This window comes from Notamacropus eugenii, chromosome 5 (assembly GCF_028372415.1).
Source record: "Notamacropus eugenii isolate mMacEug1 chromosome 5, mMacEug1.pri_v2, whole genome shotgun sequence".
Classification (NCBI taxonomy): Eukaryota; Metazoa; Chordata; class Mammalia; order Diprotodontia; family Macropodidae; genus Notamacropus; species Notamacropus eugenii.
This window is the reverse complement of record NC_092876.1, coordinates 178,321,559-178,344,219: the sequence shown is the minus strand read 5'-3', so window position 1 is coordinate 178,344,219 and position 22,661 is coordinate 178,321,559. Positions and strand designations below refer to the sequence as shown.

Genomic DNA, 22,661 nt, shown 5'->3' with positions numbered 1-22,661 from the left:
GATATTCCCCTCTCTCCTGCAAAAAATGGTTTTACATGTTGTCTCTCAAATGACTTTAAGTTTCTCTACCTCTCCCATCCTCCACCGAGAAGACTGTAGATAGCCAGAGGACAGAATCTATATCAGAACCCTCTTTATATCCCCAGGGTCTATAATATGGATTCTTAACCATTTCTGTCATGGAATTCTTTTCAGTCTAATGCTTTTAAATATGTAAAATAAAATACATATGATTTGTACAAAGAAAACCAATTATATTCAAATATAGTTATCAAAATATTTATCACTGAAAGGATCAGGTATATTAATTGGTACAAAAATATTATAATTATACTTTAAAGATATCTCTATTTTCTTTGCCTTGTGGTTTAAAAAAAAATGTACTTTGTCAATTGATACAATTTGGTCCTTCAAGGTATTTCTTAAATTCCAATCCTTCTAGTGTTTAAAAAAATAAACTCATGAACCCCAGATTAAGAATCCAAGGTGCATAAAATCATAGGTTTAAAGCTGTAAAGAATTTGGAGGTCCTCTAGCTTAATGGGCTCCATTGAGAGCTACTAATACTTTCTTAGCAGGTTCAGAAGAATACACTGCCTTCCTGAGTACCCAGCTTCCTACTGAAGAAAGATTTGGGCACCTGAGAGAATCCTGATCAATCTTTCCTGAAAAACCACGTAATGAGGCTTGGAGAAACCATGAACACTTGCAAGTTTCAAAAGGCACACATGGACACGTCTATAGAATGTCCTCTTACAATTAACAAAGATTGCTTCCACCTCTATAAGCCTGCTTGGGCTTGGCCAGGGTGATTGTATAACTCTCTTATTTCTAGGGGTGGGCAAACCAGTTAAAGCAAAGAGCAACTTGAGCTATCATCCAAACTCCAAATTGAAAAATGGCATTCATTTAGAGCTTTTCCCCCTCTCTATAAGCTGTCATCCCCACCTGGTCTCTGGGGAAAGAGGGAGTCATAAGATCAAAAGAGAAAAATCCCCCATCACCCAAAAAGGGCATACTAATTTCAATAATTAGGTTCTCCACATTTTCACACGTTACTGATTCTAAAAGATTCATATTGTTTCTAGAAAGGGCTTCAATTGAATGATAGATCAGAAACACAAGCCTGGTCTTGCTTCGAGAGTCCCCGAAAAATCCTTCATTGACTCCCACAATTAGGAGTTTCAGGTGTGTCACAAGAAGACAACCAAACCCTGAACTGTAATGGAGCAAGCCTGTGTGTCCTAGAATGACATATCTTGTGGTTCAGAGTCATGCTATATTTCGTAACTGAGTAGCCCTGCTTCCATCAAACCAGCTGCCTACAAAAACATGGTAATAGGCAAGTATAATTCATTTTGGGCCACATAGCTGCCCTCCCATTCATACTTTGCATTTATTTCATGCTTTTGTATTTTTAGACCACTAAATTAACATTCGTTAATCCATCAACCTTTCCCAACACCCAGAGGAGGCAAAGCAATGCTGAAAGTCCCCTTGTGTAAACCCAGACAAAGGTAAAAATGATTTATCCATGGTCATAGAATGTTTCAATGGAGGGCCCACTGGGAAAGGAAGATTATGCCTTCTATTACCCTTTGCTTTTCTCCACCATCCCATACTGCTTCCACAGATCAGGTCCGTACAATATACAACATACAAAGATACTCTGAGTAGCCTACAAAATGCAAATCCTGCCTTATTACTATTATCATGTTATCACACTACAATAATACTGAACTTTTGTGAAGCTGGCTGATGAAATTCCTTAATGCATCAATAATATATAAAGTAATTAGGCTGCACGCATTCTAAGCAAACGCATTGCCTAACCAGCGATCATTGGCTGTCACTTAACAGGAACGCCTGTGATAATAAGCACGTACTCACAGCATAGATTTCCAGAAAGAAGTCTCCCATTCTCATGTTTTTCAGTTCTGTTCTTCTAATAGGAAATAAAAATACTGACACCCAAAGTTCTCTGCCTTTTGCTACACTATATGTTGCCCTTTCCCCCAACTCCTCACTTAACTTGCTCAGTTACCCTTTCCCTTCTTTTCATATATAAATCAGCATTCATTTATCTCTTAAGCACCCTAGACTGGAGGTTGAATTCCTCAGTAAGCTCAAAGGGGACTCATATTTCTATCCATTTTTCTTGTCCAACAACTCCTCTAATTGAAATTTTCTGGCTCCCAGGGTCACAGATAATGAGGTCAGTTGTTCAGTTCCGCCTCTGGTAGACTACTCTTTGCTCATAACTTTGAACTTCCACTCTTCCTTCCTTGACTACTTCCATTCTCTTCCAATCTCTCCCTGCAAAGACTGAAACTACTCAAGAATACTGAAGAGTAATGATAGTATATTATATAATAGCAGTAATACTACAGTCTAGCAGAAGTTTTTGTTCTGGACCAAAAGCATGTTTCAACCAGTCACAGAACAGCTTAACAAATTGGTATATGAATGTAACTGGAACAGGACTGGGATATAAAACATAATTAATCTGAAGGATTCAGAGACTCTTTTAGGAAAACATATGAAATGATGCAGAGCTAAGTAAACAAGACATTGATTTGCATGTTGACCAAAACAATTTAAAGGAAAACATGGAAAGGCTCAGAAGATGCCAATTTGTGAGTTCAGATGACTGATGGGGAAACACAGTTCCTTCCTCCTGTCAGAAAGGTAGTGGACTACAGGAATAGAATAAGGCACACATTTTCAGGCATTGTCAGTGTAGCAGTTTGTTTTGCTTAAACTTATGTGTTACAAGATTCTCAGGGGAAATGATTGGGGGAAGTCATTGGAAAATGACTGAACTATTAAAAAAAAACCTACATCAATAAAAAAATTTTAAAAGAAAAATGATCACCAATGGTGAGGAATAATGGTGAGTTGTCACAACATGTAAGTAAGTAATGAGAACAGATGAGACCCACAATTTTTCAGCTATCCTTTCTACTGGGTATCTAAGCTATTTCTTGAACACCTGAAAAGAGAGGGAATCTTCATCTTGTGGGGAGAAATTTACAAATACAAATAGTATATTTAACTACCTCCCTCAGATAGTAATGTTTAATTAGGTACAATTGTAAGACCACAAAAGACCTCGGTTCAAATAGTCATTTCCTTACATATCATCATCCACCATTATCCCTTTAAATAGAATCATCAGCCAGATCTGCCACCTGCTTATTACAGGTGTCCGCAGCCTTGCAATTTAAAAGCTTATAAAATAGGAGCTTCTTTCATAACTCCTTTCCTCCATAGAACAAGAACTTGGAAGAGGATTGGCCCTCATAGTACACTTCAACCTTCCCTTCTGTTGCCCGTTCCCTAATTAAGAAAAAGAAACGCTGATTGAATTTTATTCTTTCTTCTCTGTGATCCAAAAAGAGGCAAATTCTCATCCTAGATGCCTAGCCCATCTCCCTCTACTCTACCACAGATTGCATCAATCAAAGTTTCCATCACCAAACTCCATTGCATAAAAAAAATAGATTTTGAAGCACCCAACAATGTATCAGGAAATACTATAGGATAGGGGTGGGTAGAATAAGGCACAGCAGTCAGGCCAAAACTAACAGAAAAGAAAAAATGACATTTTGTAATGGAATAATGTTGACTCCTTTGTGTTACTCACTTAAGAGTTCGTAATACTTTGTATCCACATTAAAGAACCATGTCATTGCCTGAACTGATAATGCTCTAGGGTGGGGGTTAGGTTCAAACACAACATAGTATAGTAGGAAAAATCACTGACGCATAGATAGAAAATAAGGGTCTCAGTCCTAGCTCCACCACTGATTAGACTTGGAAAGTTTAACAAGTCACTTAAACTACTCTAGACATCAGTTTCCTCATCTGTAAAACAGTTTTATATATCTGCAACATCTGCTTCAAAGGACTATGAATAAAACTTTGTCAACTGAAAAGCTCCTATCAATGTGAGCTATTAGGATACAATATGAGGGTTCTAGAACCTATATTGTACTAAGCAATCTGCCTGACTGATTTCTTTCACGGAACACATCAATACTGATGATGGTAATAGCAATAATTCATAACTGCATAGAACCTTAAGATTTGCAAAGTAGTTTTTTTGAACTAACTCAGTATGGTAGGTAGGAAGGTAGTAGGCAGTATGATTATCCTCATTTTTTATGGATGGGGAACTGAAGCTCTGAAAAGTTACATTACTTGTCATAGGTGACACAGTAAGTGCCTGGGACAGAATTTGAACTCAGTCTTCCTCAATTCAAATCCAGAACTTTTTTTCCTATATGCCTGAATTCCAAGTCTGGAAGGGACTTTAGAGATCCTCTAGTCCAACATCCACATGAAACATCACTATCTTTTACAACATACCTGCACAACTGTCATCTAGACTGCTTGTGCATTTCCAGTGACAACAGGCTCACTATTTTGAAGAGCTCTAATTGTTAGGAAGTTCTTTCTTACATAGAGCTAAAATCTGCCTCCTTGTCATTTTCATCTATTGATCCTATTCTGACCCCTTAGACCAGACAAAACTAGTCTGATTACTCTTGCAAAAGACAGCCTTCCAAATATTGAAAGACGGAAATCATATTCAACTCAAGTCTTCACTTCAGGTCAGACGTCCTCAATTCCTTCAATTGAGTCTCATACAGAATGTTTTGTTGTTGGTGTTTTGTTTTTTTATTTTTTTACCATTCTTCTTACCTCACTCTGGATAATCTTCAATGTGTAGATGTCCAGTGTCCAAAACTGGGCAGAATACTCCAGGTGTGGTATGACCAGGGCAAAATACAGTAGAATCAACACCTCCCCCACTTTGAATGGCACATTTATATTAAGAAGTATAAAGCATTGTGGAGACATAGTCTAAGTCTCAGCTTTCAGTACAAAGAGAATGGAATACAACTGGTATTTAGGCATCAAACATTTGGGCTGACATATCTTTGGGAAGAGTCATTTTTTAAGACAAATGCATCCAAACAAAGACCTTTAGAATGCCACTCATCCTGTTGCCTAAACAACCCATTTTCTCCCTCTTTCAACACAAAGAAAGGAAAACCTTGATTCTAAAGAAGCTTCTGGAATCACTCTGAAGCTCAAACCAAGAGCAGGGGGAAGGGAACGAGAGGAGTGGGCTCAGTTCAGATGTGGTGCATTTCACATCTCCTAAATTCAGTTTCCGTATCTATAAAAAGGAGTTGAAAAGAAGGCCAAACTGAATAAATGGAAAACCAACAATGTTCCCAGGGAACAGATAATGAAACTTACCTCCCTCTCCTTAGCACACAGAAAGGAATGTTGTATACTCTCTTAAATACAGTCACTTTATTTGGTCTTTTGGCTTAAATTTTTTTTTGTAACAAGGGAAGGGTTCAGCCTAGGGCTGTGGTAAAGGATAAAACAACGATGTAAAAACAAAAATTATTTTAAATAAGAAGGTTGGACTGATTTCCTCAGTCCCTCCTATCTGTAAAGCCTGCAAAACCTACAAAACGGGTTCACCATAAGGGCAAACAAATAGTTTAAAAGGAACCCTATATACACCCAGAATATTCACAAGACCCTATTTTTTATGCAATAGATAACACTTGTGCCCCACTACCACAAAGATCTTACAACCGCAATAGCCAGCCCTCTCCACTCAGCACTCCAAAATGAAAATATACCCCTATTCAGAAAGCCTCTGTGCAGCTAAAAGCAAAGTCTTCAGACTCTAAGAGAGTATTCCTTCCTTACAACATGCTCCAATTCCCTAAGCAGGGAGTCCAAGGTGATTTCCAAAAGGTCCTTCCAAAACAAGCAAGAAGAGTCAAAGTCTACACTGAGTTACCATGATACTCAGGGGCAACAAAATTAATTCACTAGTTAAATATAATCATTTCTTTCGGCTTCTAGAAAGAATTTAGTAATAGGAAAAGTTCAGAAAAACAAAAAAATAAAGAATAATTATAGAAATTTAATGGCATCAGAATGGCATTCCAGGATATAGGATAAACATTCATCTATCAGGATAGCACAAGGTAGATTTTGTCCCTTTCTTTTAAAACAAAACCAAACCTAGGTTTGAAAGTTGCGGATTAAGAAAAAAATGGAAGGTGTGAAAAATTTCAGTGCATCTGAAGACTAAGAATCTGCCCTGGAGCATAATAATCCATCTTCTTCATTACCTGCCTCTCTTTCTCTCCCCTTCCCTCAGATACATAATGAATGACTTCCTCTGTATTATTTCATTACTCATTTTCTGGGGTTGCTTATTAAAATAATAGAACCTAGATCTAAAGCCTTTGTGGAATGCATCTCCATCCTTCCAACTGAAGAGGAAAATGTCAGAGAGAAATTTTAACCAAACCACTCAAAAAGATCCAAATCCCATCAACATCCTCAGGGCAGCTAGGTGGCACAGTGGATAGTGTGCTGAGCCTGGGGTTAGGAAAACTCACCTTCTTGAATTCAAATCTGGTCTCAAACACTTACTTACTAGTTGTATGACCCTAAGCAACTCACTTCACTCTGTTTGCCTCAGTCTCTTCATCTGTAAAATGAGATGGAAAAGGAAATGGCAAACCACTCCAGTATCTTTGCCAAGAAAACTCCAAATGAAATCCAGTTAGACATGACTGAAACAATACAACACCATCCTTCACCTTGAAAAAAATCAGCATCATCGGTTTGCAGAACCTTCTTTTCCTTCAAACCTCTCAATTATAGTTTTATAAATTGTATAAAATGAGATGCAATACAGTGACTATAAAGGGACAAAGGGATTTTATCTGGAAGTGCAACAGAATAGACTGAGCTGAAAGCTGGCGTAGATCATGGCGCCCCACAGACAATATCTAAAGCTCAGTTCTGCAAGTAGTCTGATACTCAGAAGTACCCATTGTTACACTAAATAAACCCATCAGTCCTTTTGGTCATGTCAGATTTGACTTCAGTTCTATAGAGTTCTATAATACATTAATTACAATCACCTGTGGCTCTCTGTTATTTTTGAGAGGGCAGTTTGGCCATCATCATCAAGCACTTATTAAGTGCTGACTGTGTGCCATGTACTGTGCTAAGCACTGGGGATAGAAAGAAAGGCAAAAGAAATCCAGGTTTTTGACCTCAACAAGTTCTTCTAAAAACAACTCTATGTGTGTATGTGATATTATATATATATATGTGTGTGTGTGTGTGTGTGTGTGTGTGTATACATATATATGTACATACATATATATAAATATATATATACATACATATATCTGCATATATATGTGTGTGTGTAGATAGAGAGATACACACACACACAAGTAAATGGAAAGTAATCTCAGATGGAATACACCAGCAGTGAGGGGAATCAAGAAAAGTTTATTGCAGAAGGGAAGATTTTAGCTGATTTTTGAAGAAAGCAGGAAAACCAAGAAGTAGAGTTGAAAAGATTTGCTCCAGGCTTGAGGGGTAGCCAGTGAAAAGGCACAGATTAATGGATCTCTGCTGTTTCTTACCTGTGTAACCTTGGTCAAGTCATTTAACATATCTGAGTCTCAGATTCTTTCCACACCTGTAAAATGAGGGGGTTGGACAAAATAATCTTTATGGTCACTTCCAGCTTTGATAATGTTAGCAAATACAAATAATTCACATTTGTATAGTTCTTTAAGGTTTGCAAAAATGCTTTTCTCACAACAATTCTGTGAGGTTAGGTTGTACAATTGTTATACACGTTTAACTGAGGCTCTCAGGTGATTTGCGTGCAGTTAAAATATTATAAAGTATCTGAGGTGGGAGTAAAACCAGGTTCTCCCTACTTCAAGCCTCAGGTTCTGTCCACTGCTGCAGACAGTGCTATAATCAACCAACAAAATTCAGTAAACAGCTACTATTTGCTAGGCTCTATACTAGGTGCTAGAGGTCGGAATGCAAAGAATGGGACAATCTTTAGTTACAATGAGTTCACATTCTAATGGAGGAGGCAACAAGTACATATGTAACAAATATATTTATTCCTTTTATAGCAATATAAAAAGAACAAATAAATTAGAGTGCTGCCTCAGGGTGATTGCTTTATCTTTCTTCTCAAAAGAAAATTATCTTGTGATCATTTCAACTTTTCTAGCTGCAGCAACATTTAATTCATCTTCTTTTGTACAAACTTTTCCATTGAAAAATATAGTCCTCTACAAAACCTATATTTAACTTTTGCCAAAATTATTTAATCTGTTATTTCCAATTTCACTTCTAAAGTGCCCTCCAGCTGTAACAGCCATGAATTTGTGAATTTTTTCCCCTGAAAGAAAAATAATCTTATATAGGAAGAACACATCATCAAGTAAAACGACTAGAGAATAATGGAACTCATCCACGGCTAGTTATCTCAGTTCTCCCAGCAGTGGGCTTGGAGCAACAAGGCTGTTCATTACAAGCAACAAACTCCTTGTTTGATGCATTGCCAGTAGTAGCAAGAACAAGAAGTAACATGTACAACCATGGGACTTTTATCACAAAATATTAAAAGACCCAAACCACATTGGATAGATCCTCCATGAAGATTATGAAGGGACAGGGACAAGAATCATCCAGAACAAGACAGTATGGATATACTCCAATTTATATTGGTGTCACCAGAACTCATATCCCATAGATTGAGACTTCACCAAAGGAATGGACTTGCCACTGACTCAAAAACTCAATGAGCCTTTTCTATGGCTAATTCTTGATACTCATCTTAACATTTAAAATTTCACTTATATTTGATTTTTAAGCTAATTATCAAATCAGCATTAGACAGCAGAAAAAAGTAGAACTCAGTAGTTTTATGTCAATGTTATCACTAATTATATTTTTAGCTCCTTCAACTTTTAACCACAATCATCTCACAACAACAACATTTTTTTAAAATTTAAAGTGTCCATTCCAACACACAAGGTAGGCCAAAGACAAGGCTAAGACATGACTATATTTGTCAAATACTTGTTAAAACATGAGGCAATCAAAAAATGCATTTGTCTTGCCCTCACTGACAGGCAATTCATTTAGAATTTTTACATTATCAGAAAGAGATGTGTCCTCGTGTGTCAGAATCACTGCAGATTTGGGGAGAAAGGCAGTGGCTGCAAAATAATCCTATTCCAGGTTTTCAGTTCAAAGATGGCATGAACTCATACACTAAAAGTCATGAATTAGGAAACCAGAAACCAACACACCAATTAGGACAGCAGAAATCAACCAAGATAAGCAAAGAGCATTTACCAAATTGGGAGAGTGAGGGAGGCAGGATTTTACTAAGGCCAATGAAAAAGTGTATTTGTATATAACGTACCTTTGAGTGCATATATTCCCCAACTTGTAAGCGAATAAAAGAGTGCATGCCGACAGATTTTTCTTGCAGGACCAACTAATGATTAAGGCAACCATTAACTAGTCCATAAGACAAAGATATTCATTGACACCTGAAGTGTCTCAGTATAGATTTTACCTCACTACACTAATGAGGTACCTTAAATTGAGATGAGTCTTAGTTTGTTTTGAGAATAGACTGAATTTCCTTTTTTTTTTGGCAGAACATGACATAATTTACCTTCCTGATGAATTTGAGATATAGGATGCTGATAACACTTGTTATATGTCAATACTCCCTGTCAAGGTCTATGCTACAGGAAATAGATTCCATCTTTGGGCAAGTGGTTCTCAAACTTGTGGAATTCAGGACCCTTCCCCTCTTAAAAAACTGTTGAGGACTCCCTAAAGAACTTTTGTTTTTTCGGTTTCTATCTATCATCATTTACCACATTAAAAATTTAAAGTTTTAGTATTAGTATAAAAATAATTTTGACCTCATGGACCTCCTGAAAGGGACCTCCAGACATCCTGGACAATACCTTGAGAACCACTAGTCTGGACTATTTCCCCAAGATGAAGGAGAGGCATAAAATTCGAATTTTCTGCCTTGCTACGGGAAGATAAAGCCAACTCCAAAAGATGCTGCTTAAATTAGGTTTCTAAATCAAACTATAAATAGCACACCTTTTTTTGCTTATTTCCTCTGTCCTAGGCATAACAGACAACAGTTATAAAGTCAAAAGGGCACAGTGATAGTAGGGGGTGGGGTAGAGACAGTGAATTGAGAACTTCCTGAGATGGAAACTCTCCCGTGACCTCATGGCATTAGAGAGGCACAAGATTGCTCCAGTGTTTCCCCACTGGTCATAATTGATCTGTGAATGATGAAAATAAAGAGAGAAGAGACAATCAGGGAATAGAAAGCTAAATCAAGCAGCAGGGGTACTTTTTCAATATGCCAGAATGACCAAAAGTCCAGGCAGCAGCCAGTTTAGAGATTCAATTTCTTAACCAGGTCATTGAGACATCTTTTCCCAAACCCTCCATACATCACCAAGGGTAACACCCTACCCCCCACACATGCTGAAATTAGATGGGCATGAGCTATTGATTTGTGAACATATGAAATAAACTCAGAGTAGGTAGAATCAAGAAACAGTGCTTACAGGGCAACAGGGCATCACAAAGCATTGCAGTTCTCTGCCTCACCAGCCACAGTCTGGGGAAGTGTTCATCGTAAAGTCCTCTGTGCCTAGGCTCCAACTATTCTAAAATTGGTGTTCAGAGTCTCGGGCTGGCTTTGGTTCAAGCCACATCTTGACCTTTCCTTATAAGAAGGCTGTGTTCATCTTTATGAACTCTGCCACTGAAGTCAGGAAGCATATACAGCTGTCCCTTTGCACCCGTCAAACAGCAATGCCACCAGATGCAATCGGTGATTGGCAAGGACCCATTTCAAATGTACTTGTACCTCATCTAATGCTCAGAATTACCACTCCCCAATCCCTATTCAATTTCAAACAGCACAAAAGAAGTTAGAGACTTTCCAAAGTGATTACAGAGTTGGGCTTTCTGTCATCTCTGCCTCTTTTACAACAACAATCATATTTAAGATTCAATCCCAGCCCAAATGTAATTAGTCCAGCTCCTGATATCTATCTAGGTGTGTTGCTTTCTTTCTTAAATGTGTGCCAAGTTTCCATTGTCATGAAATTAAATTACTATATAAAAGGGCCTTAATGATGGTTAATTAGACTCTATAATGAAAAAATTAATTGTGTTTTTATTTAGAGCATTTATATTTTACAGGACTTTCATCACAAGCACCCCTCCAAAAATGTTATTAGGCACTTGTAAAAATAAAACCCTCTGGGTTTGCTATGGTTGGTATTTTTTAAAAAAATAGCTAGTAAGTTTGGAACCAGAGAGTTAATTTTAATTCATTGAATTCCTGCTGAATGCTACTAAATATTGTAACCAGGTTCCCCTGCCATATAAATTCTGATTTCTTTCCTGGCATTCCATACTGAGAAGAAAGGACCCATTACAATCTCACAGGGAACCGGAACTGAGTCAGATCTCAAGCAAGGTGGAAAACTGGCGATGCCTTTTTTTCTTTAAGTCTTCAAATGGCTGCCCTCAGATCCTGTCTTGATCCACATGACTACTTTCAGGAGGAATTGGTCACTCTACGCGCATGCTTTAGGCAGATTCTGTGTGCTTTCTGGCTTTGTCAAATAGTCCTCTGTTGAATAGAGCTGCCTTCTCTGGCTCTGATGCCCAGGTCGTTTAGGGAACTCTGGAAAACTATGTCTCTGGGACCACAGGGAACTGAATCCATTCCGATGGCTATAGTCCACTCAACACCAAAACTCAGCACAACGTAGGTACAGTTGTGCATGAAGACCTGGAACGTGTTTAATTCCTTTCAGACATCATCCGCAAGCTCTGCTCTTCTCATCCCAAACCCCAGAGTTCCACCCACTTCTCAGTGAATGAGGCACAGCAGGAACGGCAGCCCCCCATGGTGAGCATTTGTTATGGCTGTTCAACCAAATGGGGACAACAGAAATTATAAGCGATCCCTTGTGCCTGTTAAAACTGGAGGAACTCGACAACGGGGGCCTCTGGGCTTTTCCGTTGTGTTCTTCCACTTCAACCCTCAATTTCAAGGGGAGCAACGCGCCCTTTGCTCTTCAAAGTTTCTAACAACTTTTATCCTATTCCAGAAGAGTGAAAAATGTTAGGCACAGGACAGAGCTCACTCACTCTTAAAGAGCCTGCAAGCTTTCTGTGCAAAACAAAAGATTTCCTTTCCTAGGTCTATGCCTTTCCTTTCTAAGGCTAAGACTCCAGCTGCTCCAGAACTACTATGAGACGGCAGTGGTTCTCAGGTTGAATTTCAGAAGCTTCCTGACTTTAAAAGAAAATTTGTCCTCTTTTTTGCTGAGGTCTTTCAAATTAATTTCTCTCAGGGCAGATGCTACTTTCGCTAATTCCTTCAATTAACCCAAGACTTTTTGTTGAGTCTATGCCCTGATGAGGGTGGAAGGGCCAAAAGAAGGGATGACTTGTCAGACCTAACAAATATTCTTAGCTTCATGTCTGAAATTCAATCACCAAGGAAGAGCTACAAATGTCAAGGACACTGGTGTATTTGCAGGAAAACTCACCCCATACAAGGCATTACACACAATTTCACACGAATGAGGTTAAGATGATTACTTCATGGGTGACATACCCCATAGGTGGGGTTTGGAGAGCAAATGCCACATAGTACATACTAGTTATTAAACTGTCAGAATGTCTTCCTTATCCTAGTTCTTTTCATACACCCGAGAGACCACCTCAGAAGGGTTTACAGTGATTCCAGTAGGATTTGGACTTGTAGCAATTCTTACTGCTTCCCTAGCTAATCTACCTGTAAGCTAAAGAGGCATAAAAGGATTTAGGATAAAGTAGGAAAATGTGAATGATCCAAATGACCACCTGATCAACATAAGTGCTGGCAAATAGGACATACACTAGAATAACTATTCATTGAACTGAATAATTTTGGGGATCATAGATATTTAGGAAGTCATTTCAAGCTTGTAAACCAAAATACTTCCTACTTAATCTGGGGCAGGGTGTAGGGGTGAAAATCAGAGCTGAAGAAAGACAGGCAAGTAATAAAACCCAGTTGAACTGAACCAAGAGACTATGGTACTAAAATCCCTTAGAGTCACTTAGCCAAAGGATTCTACAGATTAAGGAACAGAAAGGTTTCCTGCACTGTGGGCCCCCAAAGGGCTCTCCCCCAATATTGCTATCACTTTTTTGACTTGTTCCCTGGTCTTGGAAGACCTGGACCAGATACACATTCTCTCTATTCCTTGATTTATCCTTGGAATGGCAACTGGGGCAGCAGTTATGAGTAATTACAACAAAAGCCTATTTGTCCCTGGCCAAAATACAAATGTTGGTTGATAATGATCATTTTCCAAGCTCCCATTTAACATTTCTCCATTAACATTCCTGTGCCCATTTCTCAAGTTCCTAGGCAATGGGATGGAGTTTGGTGCCTGGCTATCCAAAAGGAGCTGTGGTTTTAGTAAAATCTAGAGCTAACATGTTGAAAGGGTAGCAGGTCCCTTCACTCCCAAAGAAGACACTCACTCCTGCATCTCATTTCATTTTGCATTCCAGGTAGGGCATGTTCTTTAAGACATAAATACACAAGGAATACCAAATTAAGGAATATACTCTTTCCTCATGCTTGGAGGATAAAATGTTCTCAATGCCATGACATGAAATAACCCTTCCCCAAATCCCCCACTAAATTGGCTGGCTGATTATACCCTGGATGTGACTGGCTTGGTTTATCATGCCATCACCTACCTACCATTACCCTCCAAGCCTTGGATATAATTAATTTGGGTCTACCTTTCTGGCTCCTTGATCCATAAATAACAAATATGATGGAAGCAGGGGCAGGAGGGATGTGTGTGTGTGTCTGTGTGTGTGTGTGTGTGTGTGTGTGTGTGTGTGAAGGGGATGGTGGATTAATATGGACTCAGAGTGAGATATTATTATTTGTTATAACTACCACCACCACAATAGCTCATATTTATATTATGGTTTGTGAGGCACTGTGCACAAACCATTTCACTTGATCTTTGAAATAATTATGAGAGAAACCACATGATGGACTTAGTGGCAAGAAAGTCAGACTTGCAGACAGAAAGACATGGATTCCAAACCTGCTTCTGCTATACAGAAGCTGTGTGACCATCCCTTAATCTCTTGGTGCCTCGGGCAACTTTCTAAAACCTTAAGTTAGAAATTAGCTGTGGATCAGCATCAGTGTGGGGTGTTTCCTCAACAAGAATTCTCCACATGGATAAATCACAGGGCTGGACCCATCCTCCCCCCAAAAATATTTACCTTGGCACCTTTCTATCCAAGGCAGGAGGTTGCAATGATCTTTAACCTGCCTTCTGTTCTAAAATTCATATTTAGTTAAGCTCTTCTAGCTGTTTTAGTGACTGATCTAGCTATTGAAAATCAGAGGAGGTAAGTGATCAACCTTGTCATTTTGAGTGGAATATTTAAAACATGGTCTTATGCAGGACTGAGATCATGTCTAAATACTCAAGCTTACAAGTGGGCAGAGAATCCAAGGTTCATTTATAAGTAGGCTGTTTGAAACAAGGGAGGAATTTTCCTGTATCAAGTGTTACATATGGGGTTAGATTCCCCAGGCCAGCCCACAAAAGCCCCTATAACCCACAAAGTGCCTTTAGTATAAGTGTCTACAACACTAAGGTAGTCCTAAGGATCAGCGGTAACAATGTTTCTAGGGAGATATGTATTCAAAATTCCTATTAGGAGGTATTCAGAGAGGGCGTTCCCCCACCCACCACTGCCACCTCCACTGCAATCTTTCACCGACTGAGCAGTGGGAACTGAATTTACCCAACTCCAAATCATTAATTGTGGCTTCTGAGCTGTGAGGCGCCAGAAATTCAGTCTACTAGGACAGCTCCCTGTCACCCCCTTTCCTTTTGAGTAACACAGTCAAAGTTAGGGTTCTTTTCCTTTCCACTGTCCAGACCTAGAACTTCAAATGAGGAAGCTCTTGTTCCCTGGCACATTACAGAACTCAAATGCACTCTCACAATTTCTATGACTTTTCTGAATGCAATCTATGAAGCAAGCATGCAGTACTTTTGAGGTTCTATGAGAGTTTTCACTGCAATAAACAAAGGGAAATGGTGTGAAAAGGCTATATTGTCACCCCCTCCCAAACGATAGATCTTTGGACACACTGGGAAGTCAATTATCTACCATTAAGATAATCTACCATTAAGAGGATCACCCAGACCCAACCCAGGTACAGGGGGGAGTCAGGGGTCAGGATGGAGAATGAGGACCAGAGATGTCAACAGTGCTGCCAACACTGTCCAGCCAAGATGTTAACCAGAGCTTGATAGGTCAGCAGCATTGAATGAGAAGGTGGTTGAGCCACGAAGATTCACCTTTTCCTCCTGTGTCCTATTCCCCTATGGTATACCAGACCTGCTGTAAAGACCTTATTCAGGGTAAGCACTGATCTAAGATGAGCATTGGTGACTGGGATTGGGGGAGAAAACACCAGAGACTGTGGTGGCACAGTAAAGGAAAGGAAGAGAGGCAAAAAAAATATAAACCAGGGAACAGCGCAGAAGGTAAATTCTAATGGTAAATTGGGCATATTCCTGTCTATCATCTAGGAGGAGGTCAGCTTATGATGTCACTGTGCATGTAATTTATACTACAAACTTGTTTACCAGTTGGTGTATAAAGTTTCTCTAGGCCTGGGAATAGATTAAAGCCATGCATCTCAAATGAGTTGTTCCTATGAAGCAAATACTAAAGAATCCCTGCATTTGCTCCCTAATTTCCTGAGAGGCAAGAGATAAGTATGATTTAACATCAGAGAATTAGACTTATCATCAAGAAGGACTAGGTTCCAATCTCATCTGCTCTGAACACTTACTGTGTCTGTAGGCAGGTCAATTAAAATTAATATCTCTATAGTTGTTGTTCAGTGATATCCAATTCTTCAAAACCCCATCTGGTGTTTCTTGACAAAGATACTGGAATGGTTTGCCATTTCCTTCTCCAGATGATTTTTACAGATGAGGAACCAAGGCACACAGGGTTAAATGACTTACGCAGGGTGGCACAGCTAGTAAGTATCTGAGGTGAGATTTGAACTCAAGATGATGAGTCTTTATGACCCCAGACCCATCATTCTATCCACTGTGCCACCTAACTGCAGCCAACATTTCTAGGGGTCAGTTTCTCATCTATAAAATGGAGATAGGGATACTGATGGAGCCTTCTTCATTGGGTTATTATGAGGCTAACTTGAGATAATAAAGTTAAAACACTACATAAATGCAACTTCGTTACTATTGATGATTCCAGCTGAAGAGATGTTTCAATAGAGTATAATATTCAATAGATTCCAATACAATAGAACACAATTAAATTGGATTTCATTCAATTAAAAAGTTCATTAATCACCCACTATGTATAAAGGCAGTGTGCTAGCTGGTGAAGATGTAAAGACATATAAAAAGCTTACAATTAAATGATGGGGGTCTGACAGGAGGGTTGGGATATGTATATGAACAACTGTGATATAAAATTAAATGTGATAACAAGGGAAAAGCCCAGGCACAGTATTCTGATGACGTCTCACGATCAAATAAGAAAACATGGAATACATGTGAAATGCTTTGCAAGTCTTTAAATGTTGGATAAGTATAAACTTCTATCGTACTTGTTTATATGAAATTTGAGGAAAATCAGTTGGAGTTGAGAGGATATTTCAGAAATCTTGAAAGGAGAGAAAATGTTTCATGGAGGAGGGGAAAATGCCTTAAGTAGGGAGGAGGACAGGAAGACAGCCCATTCCAAGCCTATGGAACTTGGTGAGAAAAAGCTAGGAGAGAGGATAGGATTAGAATGGAGAACAGTCCTAAATAGTAATATTTTTTCCTCCGACTGCTCTTCTATCAAAAAACAACCACTGGAAAAGTCAATATATTCCCTACATTTAACCATTATTTGACGTCACAAATTCCAATTTGCTTCATGGTTTCAATCACTTGTCAATCTTATAACTTTCAGGAGAGGCCAGTGAATACAGCATTCAAAACTGAAATCACTGAAATAACACCAACTTCAGTGTTCTACCACAATCCCAAACTCTACCAACCTCCAGAAGAGTGAATATGATAAAACAATATTCATGGAAAAAAAAAGTTTCTCCTTCATCTGTCCCTTCCCTGAAACCCAAGCTGAGAGAAGAAAAAATTCCCGTCAGAAAATGTCCGTGATCTGGTTTTCTTGAGTTTAACTTTATCAAGTTAAGACTTTCCTGTTTCAAACTCACTTTCAGGTTTGAGGGGAAGTTTTCTGGCAAACCTAAAACAATTAAAGTTTCTGAATTTCAAGATCTTTGAGCAAGGTAAAGGAGAACACATCTGCCACTGAAAGGAACCTTTTAAGGACAGTTTTAGAGAACATAAGAAATTTCTGTCCAGTGATTATTGACTGATGAAAATATTTTCATTTCTCAGTTTACTTGAATACCATCTCTTCTGCCTGAGGAGATGAGGCACCAGATTTTGACATTGGGGTTTATGGAGTCTAAACAATTAGACTGGTTTGATTGATTAAGGGGAGCTTCCTAATTGCTAAAGCTCTTTGGTTGCATTCCAACTGATACACTTATCATATGCATTGCTATGGGTTTTAAAAACTGCCACCAGAAAGAAATATGTTTACCTTATGTTTCATTATTTCAACTACCAACCTATACATGATGTGATGTTATAGTCATGCAATTTTTATTTGAACAAGCAGCTAAGGGTGTCCATCTGAGCTCCTTAGTCCGTTGCTTTCAACAAGAGTGTGAAATATCTTTATCTGCAAAATGCTCTAGCAAAACAAAATCATATTTTCAGCGTGTCTGTCAGTGCTTTATTGTGGCCTCTTTCAATCAAAGGGAGATTAGGCTCGTCCCATCTAAGATTTGTGATGCACATCCTAACTGCTAAAGCTACAAAAATGCTTTGAAAATGTGGTATTTGCAAAACTATTGAGCAGTCATTAGTTGGATTCCCATGATCTAATGCGGGAAAGGCTTTAACTGTAATTGTAAACCCACTGAGGGCTTAGGATCTGAAAGTGTGGACCACTGTAGTCAGTTGTTATAAATGTAATTCCCTTGGCAGACCCCAGTTTCCATCAGACAAATCTCTTTTAAGAGAAGTCACAACCCTCAACCAAGAACAACTTCATGTCCCAAAGGACTGAAACAATGGAATAAGGCAGTGACTGTGGACAATTGTAATCTACCCCACTAAGTTATTAAACTACTGAAAACACAGGATGGAGAGTTGGATACACTTAAAATGCACTGCAAACACTCCCAAAATGACACAGGAGTCATTTTATTTTCCCTGTGGGACATCCCAGATAAGTTTCAATAAGAGATGGAATTTCCTAGCCCTAAAAATTGATGATCAAAGTTTTCTGAGATTATTTGCCACTGTCATTTGGGGGGGTGGGGGGGAAGGGGTTAATAGTCCATGTGGGCTATTCTCTTCTATAATCTTGCCAGTTTGTTTGCTGATGAGCTACCTGAAACAATCCAATTCCATGGCCTTGGTAAACCAAAAACAGTTGTCTAACAAGTAAAAGAACAGGCAAAATTCCCGAAAATGTTTCTTGGTCCAATTGAGCCTGGGAGATCACGGATAGGTGTCGATTCTCTGAGCAACATTTGTCCTGGTACACATTGAGGTTCTTATTAAAACTTGCCCCCTCTATTTTTTTCCAAATGTGTTTGCATTGATACAACAAATACCTAATTGTATTCAAAACTGTTCCTAACATAAATCTTACCTGTTCAAAGAACTTAAGCAGGTTCCTCTTCTCAAGTTTTGCTCCAAATGATTATTCATCTACTTCTTTAATACAGAACTTCCCATTGTTTACAATTTAGGAAGAAATTAAGACATTTGAGTATATCTCCCATGCCTAATAAATGGAGCTCATCTACGGTGGTAGATATATGATTGATGCATTTTGGAGGACAACTGGAGAGCTATACAGAACGCTGCTTGTGGTCTTATTTTTATACACTGCAAGCTACTTATGATTCCAGTGATGGAGGACAGGCCCAGCACTCATTTTATGTATTAGTTGTGTGTAGTCATGTTATATCTGAAATCATGCAATAAATTGTTTTATGACAGGGCTCAATTCTATTTGTTAGATATTTCAGTGATTACCACACTGAGCTAGCAACTCTGATTTGACAGAAATACAAAGCCCCAAACAGGGGACACTAGGAGTTAAGTTTGGCCTGAAAAAGCAGTTGTCTTGTCAAACGCATTGAATAATTGTTTCATTCTTCACCTTGCCTGTGTAAATGATTTAATTTACAACGTATCACAATTTAACCTACACAAAGGAACAGGGATTTTTGCGGTCCTTTTCTAGAACGACGGACGTACAAACATCTCTTGCTGTATTAGCATGAGTTGCAATCATACCGAGGCATTTTGTGCCAAGACGATATTTTTTAGTAGAAAGTCAATTAAGGTTCTTGTTTCTTTAAAGATATTTGAAATTAAGCTACATAAATTTGCCTCTTTTCAATATAGACAGATATATGCGCGTGTATTTGTTCACCTTAAGTCTTTCTCTATTCTTGGGGAGAAAGGAAATCATATATGAATAAAAAAAAAAAAACCCAACATGTCCTAGGCGAAACAAATCGGATTCCGCACACGCAGAGTTTTCCACAATCAGCTAGCTAACTTAGTTAACTTCCCCACAGCAAAATCTTCCTGAAACTAGTTTGTTCGGCTGACTCCGGATTTAGTCGATCACGCAAGCACAAAGATTAATTTGACAGGTTCCTAGGGGTAAAAGCAAGAGGCTAGGCAAATTACATTAAAGTGAAAAGTAACAAGCTGAAATCAGTGTCTTGCGGCACAGAGACCAAGATTTTATGTCAGGAGCTGAATATACTTTGAGCAGCCCTCAGACCTTGAGTCTGAACCTCCACAGCGGGGATGAGGAAGTCATAATTCCCTTCTGCTTATTCTGGCGTCTCTAAAGAGACCTATTCCCAAGGAAGTAAAGCACTGGAATTATTTCCAACCAGCTTGATTAATGGGTTCATGTCCTGCTCTTTTCAAATCCCACTCTTAAAATTCACCAAGACAGGAGAGCTTGACCCCTTGCAGGGGAAGAGGAGAGACTCTCCTCGGATCCCTCTCTGTTCAACACTTCGAGAGAGAGCACATAATTGACAATAGAAAAGGTCCTAGGAGGTCTTACCAGTACAGGAATGCAGGGGTTTGGGTCGGACGATGAGTGAAGGACACACAGAATAGAGGGAAAGTTTCTCAAAGTAATCGCAGGTCTCCTTGGAGAGGATCTCGTCGATCATGAAAGTCTTGTAGCGCCGCCTGGCTGCTTTGAGCTGGCCGGGAGAGCTCAGCCTCAGCTCGGCGTGGCAATGCATGGTGAGCCCGGGTCGAGCGAGCGGCCAGTCGGCCGGAGCACCGCTCCCCAAAGCGCCGAGCCCGACAGCGAGTGTGGCAGGAGCGTCTTCCGGGCGCGAGGGGCGGGGGCTGTGGGGCCAGACCCCCACCTCCTCGCGGAGGCCCGAAGGGGACAGACAGTGCACCGCTGCGCTCGGGCTCCGCGCGCACTGCGGGGAACAGTGCAGCGCCCGCGCGCTATCCCTCTCGCCTATACACACCGGCCGATAAGCATCTTCTCGGGAGCCTTTTTGGGACAGCGCAGCTGTCAATCACGTCGTGCTTCCTGCACTGCCTAGCCCGGCTGCATTGTGTTGCTGCTCCGAGCAGCGGCGTGGGGAGGGCCAGCCAACTAACGCGAGCTAATTACCCCCCACCTATCTCTGGGACTCTCTGTGTCTCTCAGACACTGTCTCTCTCCGCCCTCCCTTTCTCTCCTCCCTTCTCTCTTCCCGTCTCAATCTCTCTCCCTCTCTCCGTGTCTCTCTATTTTAAGATACTCATACAGCTGGCATTTTTTTCCTCCTCCTCCTCCCCCGACCCTGGGAGAAACTCCAGGTGTGTGTGTGTGTGTGTGTGTGTGTGTGTGTGTGTGTGTGTGTGTGTGTGTGTGTGTGTATGTGTGTGTGTGTGTGTATGTGTGTGTGTATTTATGTCCGCGCGCTTCCCCCCCGTAGCCTTAAGTGTAATACCTTTAAGGAAAACTCCAGGAAACGAACCTTCGCCCTAATTCCCTTACTGCGCCTGTGACCATTTCTCCCTTTTCTGCGGAAGACCGTTTCTCCTATCTCCAGACAAGCAGCCCCAAAGGCGAGCGGCCAGGGTTGTCTTTCCTGTTACTAGTCTCTAGAAGGAATTCTCGTATCCCTCAGAGATTCCAGGAACTTTTGGGGGGAGAAGGTGAGAAAGGACAGTCAGTAGCCAAAAGTCGAACTTAGAGACCGAGAAGTTTGAAAGTTACGGTGTCACTGTTTAGAGCCCTCGAGGTGAATAGTTTGAAGAGTCAGCCCGCTCTTAACTGCCACTGGAGTTTTCAAAGAACTGCTCAACTTTTCTTCTTCTTCTCCCGTCTCCAACCCGAGCTGACCCCGCGAAATATCTGTGGAACATGTGGAAGCTTTTGTGGTTTTCTAGGGCAAGAACATTTTACAAAGATTTTCAAACTTTTCCCTTCCCTCTCCCAATTCCCCCTTACCCCAAAACGTTCTTCTTCTACTCTTTAACGTAAGTAGTGGAAAACAGAAAACACGAGGAATTTATTGTTTGATGTGTGTATGTTTTTAAAAGAAAAATATATGGAAATTACAGCATATTTTTCACTTCTTTCTCTCTTTCTCTTGGAAATTGATGGGAGATGAGCTATCCCAAGCTGGCTTCTGGGGATTTTCTCCAGGCTTCGGTGGCTGAAGATTGCACAGGGTATAATTCTTCCATTGCTTTATTTACCCCCACATTAAATTAGATTTGCTTTTGTTTTGTTACAGGTAAAGATTTCCAGAGCTTAAGAAAAAGTGTCTGCGTATTTTTCTTTTAAATTTTAAAAATTCATTACCAATTCAAACCCTTCTGTCTTATCTCTTTTGGGTTGTTTCGTGTGTGCGTGATAATTTTATTACACATACACACACACACACACACACACACACATCCTAAACCTCTAATGGCTCTTGCCTGGGGGCTACCGATTAGTTAAATTGTCTTCCAGGAATCGTTTGCGCAAAGCCGAGTTAGGAGCGCCTCTTCTCCCTCCTTTCTCACGGCGATCCCCCCTCAGGAGCCTGTAGGCAGGGTCGGAAACAGAAATTGCATTCTCGGTATCTGATTCATCCACCAGTTGAGAAAAGTTTACAATTACTTTTGGCTCCTCATCTTCGTGAAACAGCGATGCGCTACCGATCAGAGCAGACGCGACCGTAAAGATTAATAGCAAATTGACGACTAAATGAATAAACAAACACGAACGCAGGCTTACTAATATACTAATAGACAAGCACCAAAACGGGCTGACGAATAAACTAGAAGACTGCCATAATATAAGCTGATTAATGAATATACTAACATTGCATGGATAGAAAAAGAAGCAATTGGCATTTTTTTTTTAAATTATGGAATTAACAGACCAGGGAGGACAGGGAGAGGAAAACTGAGCGGACCGTTAAAATAAAAATTCTGATGTTTCTGTGGGATATTGGGGAGTGGCATGCTTCATTTTGTTCTTGTTTCCTATTTGCAATAATTATT

The 22,661-nt window shown here is 39.8% G+C and overlaps 1 protein-coding gene across 1 annotated transcript in view; it reads right to left on the bottom strand.

The window, feature by feature from the left end:
- The window catches only part of BARX2 (BARX homeobox 2), an 81,716-nt gene extending 60,749 nt beyond the window's left edge, over nucleotides 1-20,967 (bottom strand). The window contains exon 1 of the mRNA XM_072611581.1: nucleotides 20,215-20,967. Coding sequence (XP_072467682.1) covers nucleotides 20,215-20,401 — 187 coding nt within the window. The 5' untranslated portion in view covers nucleotides 20,402-20,967. The remainder of the gene's footprint in view (nucleotides 1-20,214) is intronic.
- Between the last annotated feature and the right edge of the window lie 1,694 nt (nucleotides 20,968-22,661).